A 5,526-nucleotide genomic window follows, 5' to 3' on the forward strand; every position below is an offset into this window, starting at 1 on the left:
TCAGCCCGGCCGGGGGCCTCGCTCGGGTTTTCAGAAAGGAGCTGCGTAGAGCCAGCCGTGAGAACGAAGCTAAGACACGAAGCGAATACATCAGTTGGCCCCTGCCCCGCGGCTCGGCTCCGTCCCGCTGCGACCGGCAGCGGGTGTCCTGGCAGCCTGACACGGCCGGCCAGCGGCTCTGCTCGCTCCCCGGCTGGTTTCTCTCACCAAATAAGGTCCATTCCCACCCGCCGGCAGAGGCATGAGCAGCTACAGCCTATAAATCCCATGGGAGACAGCACGCAAGCACGCACTTAACCCATCTTCTGTTCAGCAAAGCACTTGGGCCCCCGAACCAGCAAACTCCCAGGGGTGGGAGCTCAGCTCCGGGCAAGGGACGAGTGCCACTGGCAAGGGGGAAAGCTGTGCAAGGGCTGGACCCGCGGCGGGAGACACCGGGATAGCCAGCCTGGCAGCATTTCCCCCGGTACCCCCGGCTCAGGGCAGGGCTCTGCATCCCCTGCTGCTGACAGCATCTCCATAGCAAGAGCATGACTCCTCCCGACACCCACCGGCTGGCCCCACTTCTCCTTGGACGGACACTAGGTTACGGATCCCACCAGCCCCAAAAGCACAAGGTTTAACAGCAGGAATGCAATCCGACAGCCAGCATTCATCAAGAGGAGGCGGGCGACGGAGGAGAGACGCCCCGCTTCAGCATCACCGAAGGCCAACGGGGGTTCGCCACGACTCGGGGTGCAGCGGCCGTAAGCCTGACGCCTGGTCTAGCCCCGCAGGGAACATCTGCCCACCGGGGCCCTGCGGCCCCTCGCCCGGACGCCAGCCCCAGCTTCCTCTCCATCAACTCAGCACTTGGTTTTCTGCAGCCGGTACGGTCACACAAAGTCATACCAGCCGCCTGGCCCTCGTTAGCATTAAAAATTAAAGACAGAGCAAACAAAACCTAAAGCTCCAACATTTATTATGGCAATTTCCCACCCACCCGCAGACCTACACTGTGTTTTGTTTTATTTTTAATTCGTCACATCAAGATGCGCCTTCCGAGCAGTGGCACGTCAGGGAGATAACCAACAGGCCGGGTTGTCCACGAGAGCAAGACAAGTCTTTTCCGTGGGGAAAGGAGCCGGTCGAAGCCATCGATAAGCCCTTGACCTTGGTGGGTGGGTTTGCTTTTTTTGTTTGTTTTTAGAAAATAAAAAAAGAAAGGAAAAACAAAAAACCCAACCCAACCCAACCCAACCCCGAAGAAATGTTGTACTCTATTACAAAATATAAATACGATAGTCTTGCAGGCAGGAGGAGCCCGGGGAGCGCTGCCTTCGGTGGGTGACTTCTCAGGCTCTCCCGGGGACGCGGCGAGCCAGCAGGACAGAGGGCCACCTCCAGACGCCGAGATGCCGCCGGCCGCTCGCCCCAGCTTCACCTCCTTTCAGAATTTAAGTGCTCTTGAACTTCCATCCGAAAACTGCCAGACGTCCGGGGCTCCCTGGGCGCTGCGCCAGCTGGTGGGGTACGCCGAACCTACAGAGAGCATGGGGACAGAGGAGAGAACAGGTGTGACATGGCCCACGGTGCGAGTTATTCTCTTATTTTACTTTTTTTTTGTCTTTTTTTTTTTTCTTTTTTCCCCCTTTAACAACTAGGACACCCGACTGTCGCAAAGGGATACAGCAGGATGGAGCCCTTCCTCCTCCTCTCAGGACACGTGTTTGTGTCTGGCATCGCTCGGCACTGCGCAGGAACCACGGGCATCATTTAGGAGGAGAAACCTCTGGGCTTTCCTGAGAACCCCGCGCTGTGCCGGGAGCTCTATTTGGGCAAGGACCGAGACAGCCTGTCTGAAAATTTCCTCCTATTCTTTCCCAAAACCTCGGGGGGCTTCCCCCAGCACCCACGGCGCCTCCAGGTGCCGAAGACCCCCTGAAAGCCATGGGTACTCTTAACACGCCACGCGGCGGGCGGTTCACGGAGGGCTTTCCCCAGCTCGGGAGACGTTGGATCTCGCACTGCAAAGCTGGAGCCGCGAAGCCCCAGCCAAGCGCCCAGGGGACTCGCCATCGATGCCGGCGGCGGGACGGGGCTGCGAGACAGCAAGCATCCCCGTCTCCGGTCACACGGAGACAGAGAGGGGCTGCGAGCCCCTGCTCCAGGCCGACCACCAAGAACAGCAAGCCACGGGCTACGCCGCACGGCGAGGCCAGCACATCCTCAGCACACCCCTAAAATCCACATCCCAACCAGGGTGACGCTTTCTACGGAAATGGCTTCATTAATACTCAGCGAGTGGATGAAGGGCCACCCGCGAGCTGCCGTCAAGACTAAAAAAGCCAGATCTAGGTCAGATCTTCAGTGGGTGTAAACTGGGGTGGCTCCTCCGAAGTCAAGAGCGCATTCCCGGTCCCTCCCCTCCAAGGGAGGGCTCGTTGCCGCTGGTGTCTGAGCCCGACACGTTTCAGGCTGACGGTAAAGCAGGCCGAGACTTTCGAGGGAGCCAAGAGCGCCGCAGCCATCCACCCCGGCCATGAGCCGTACCAGCACGGCGCCGCCGCGAACCGTATGTCCCGCCAAGGGGCACGGGACCGGGGCGGGGGGGGGTTTCCCTCGGCGAGGAGGGGACCCCGCACCTGGACGCCCTTTGAAACCAGCAGCCGAACACCTGGGCTCGGGGAGCGGCGGCTCGCCGGCAACTCCAGCAACGAGCCCGCTGGGCAACCTCACTCTCCCGGTTAATAGTCCGATTTGCCACACGCTCCCTGAAAAGGGTTTTCAACCTTTATAGGAGTAAAAAGAAAAAAAAAAACAAACCAAAAACCAGAGGGAGGGAGCTAAAAGAGCCGCTGGTATCTCTTCTCTGGTTTTGTACAAACTCTGCACTTAGATAAAGCCCAAATCTATCTCATCAGATACGCCGAAGCCTCCTGAATGTCAAGCAAAGACGTGGTATCACTTATTCCTGTATTTATCTCGGCGCTTGGAAACATAATAAATACGAAACATCTGTAGTCTAAATTCTGGATACTGTTTCAGTGCCTTCGCTGCATTCATCACTCAATTTGGAGGAGATTAAATACTAACGGCAAAGGGGTCCGTGCCATAAAAACGCATTCCTCCTCCAAAGTCGATGGGGTTTCAGATTTTAACAATAGAGACCCCGTTACCCAAATATCACCCTTATTCATAGAGACGTCTTTTTGCACGGAAGCAGGAGTTTCTGGGGAGCGCAGGCCACGCGTGCACGGGATGCCAGAGCGGCTCCAGAGCACCCGGTGGGCCGTTGGACTTCCACGCCCCAACCAACAAACGTGGCCTCGGGTTCCGTCGTGCCATTAACTCATGGCTGCCGGCAGGACAACGCGACGCGTTAGCCAAGTCCCCCTCGGTGTTGAGGCGGCAGCGCGTTGCTGTTCGCCGACAACGAACGTCTCCTGCCGCAGGAGCTGCTCCTCCTCAAGCTCCCCCAAAGCACTGCGTGCAGGGCACAGCAGCGCCCGGACCCCTAATTGAGCCCTCCCAAACCTATAAATGAAATACACCGCTGCGCAATTTTTAAAAAAAAAAAAATAATCGTATGCTTTCCACCTGTTAATCGTGCCCGTGGAGCCCAGATCTGCCTAGAGAGATGCCCGTATATAGGTCTGTATACAGGTGCCTGTGTATATACGCCCGTATATATGATTACTTCGTACGTAAACCACAGCATAGAGAAAGGCAGTGGAACGACGACCGCCGTAAGGCAGACACGGGGCACAGCGCCCGCTCCGAAAGACAGCCCGACGCCGGGCACACCAGCTAACGCGAGTTCCTCCAGACAACGTCTCGACCGCGGTGCCACCAGCCAGCAATTTCGGCGAGAGGGAAGGAAGAGACCGGACCCTGCGCGGACACTTCATGGCGCGGGACGGGAAAGCCGTGGCATGAAGGCAGCCGCCAAGCTCCCTGCGCATCCCTGCGTACGCCAGCGCTCCCGGGGACGGTCACCGCGTCCATCCCCTTCGCCCCGAGCCCACGCCGGGGACGGACCCTGCCAGGGGTCCCTTCGGCATCGCCCGCATCCGCAGGGCTCCAGCACCGCATCCACCTCGGCGACAGCCCAGGGGGACCGGTTCCAGCCCGGCGAAGGGGAGTCCGGTTTGGGGGGTGCTTTTCCAAACCCCCCCCACACACTCATCCCGCTAGCCCGGACAATGCAACCTTCACTCCTCCTCTCCCGGGATTAAAACAGAGCCGCTTTTTTTTTCTTGTTTCTCAGAAAAGGAGTAATTTTTTTTTTTCTTTAGATACATATTTTTGTACATTTTTTTCAAATCCCAAACTTCCCCTTCAGAAGGCGCTGGGCAAAATAAAGGCAACAAACGATGCCATCACAAGAAGACGACAGAACAACTGGAAGGTTTTACAGAAATCAAAAAAAAAGGAAAAGGAAAAAAAAAAGTATTAAATCCATTACACTAGGAACAGCAAGAGACAGTATCACAGCGGTACGTGCTTTAATAAAGTAAAGAGATGCTGCAACATGCAGTATTTGTCAAACTGACAACATATACGGACCCCTAAGGGGGGGGACGGAGGGGGACCTGAACTGGAGTCCGGATTTCAAAGACAATGCACATAAAACGCTTCGTAAACCTGCGATTCCCACCAAATAAATAAAAAAAAAAATAAAAAAGCCCAGGGGAGAAGGGAAGGGGAGCTCCCAGCTTTCGGGCATCGGTCTACCCCGGAGCCGCGGCGCGTACCCCATCCCGAGAGAAATCAGCTCCTGATTTCACCCCGTGCCCCCAAAACCAGCCGGGGATGGATGGGGGAGTCTCGGGGGGGGGGACACACTGTAGAGCTCTATTTTCCGCTCACCTCTTCTGCCAAAGCTTTGCCAAACCGGGAAGTGAGGCCGCTAAGCGAAAGCCAGAGATGCCGCCGGTTATCGGGGGGGAAGGGACGGGGGGGGGGGGGGGGGATGTCACAGCTTAGTCCTCGACTAAAGGAGGGGAAAAAAAACCCCCAAAACCCAAAACTACAAGTCCAGACTGCGAACGCTTTCCACTGGCCACAAAGCTAACTCGTTAGCCCAAAAATCCTCTTCCTCGGCTTATTTAAGGAGAAGCCGGGCGGCGGGCGCTCCCCGCCCCAAAACGCCCCTACGGACAGCCTGCTGCTGGGAGCCATCTACAGCGTGTGTCAAATGAGGACACGAGAAGCTGACACTGTGTACTTTAAGGTTTTTTTTTTATTTTTTCAATAAAGGGACAAAATGGGTGTATGAACAGGATAATGCAGACAACTGCCAAAAAAACACAGACAGTGGTTTTTCCAATAGAACTTAACAAAGACCAGAAACAAATACAATAAAAAGCCAGGTTGTAATGACCTTTGGTCATCCAAATAATAAAAAAAAAAAAAAAAAAAAAAACCAAAACAAAAATTAAAAAAAATATATCCCCCCCCAAAAAAAAAACCCCAAAGAAAAATAAAAGATCAAATTAAGTGCCTCTGTTTTGAACAGAGCACGTAAGCAATAATAAATAGTGA

The 5,526-nt window shown here is 55.2% G+C and overlaps 1 protein-coding gene across 1 annotated transcript in view; it reads right to left on the reverse strand.

The window, feature by feature from the left end:
* Nucleotides 1-1,399: 1,399 nt before the first annotated feature.
* BCL11A (BCL11 transcription factor A) overlaps nt 1,400-5,526 on the reverse strand; it is a 151,269-nt gene continuing 147,142 nt past the window's right edge. Inside the window, exon 4 of the mRNA XM_054196209.1 lies at nt 1,400-1,521. Coding sequence (XP_054052184.1) covers nt 1,430-1,521 — 92 coding nt within the window. The 3' untranslated portion in view covers nt 1,400-1,429. The remainder of the gene's footprint in view (nt 1,522-5,526) is intronic.

This window comes from Rissa tridactyla, chromosome 3 (assembly GCF_028500815.1).
Source record: "Rissa tridactyla isolate bRisTri1 chromosome 3, bRisTri1.patW.cur.20221130, whole genome shotgun sequence".
Lineage (NCBI taxonomy): Eukaryota > Metazoa > Chordata > Aves > Charadriiformes > Laridae > Rissa > Rissa tridactyla.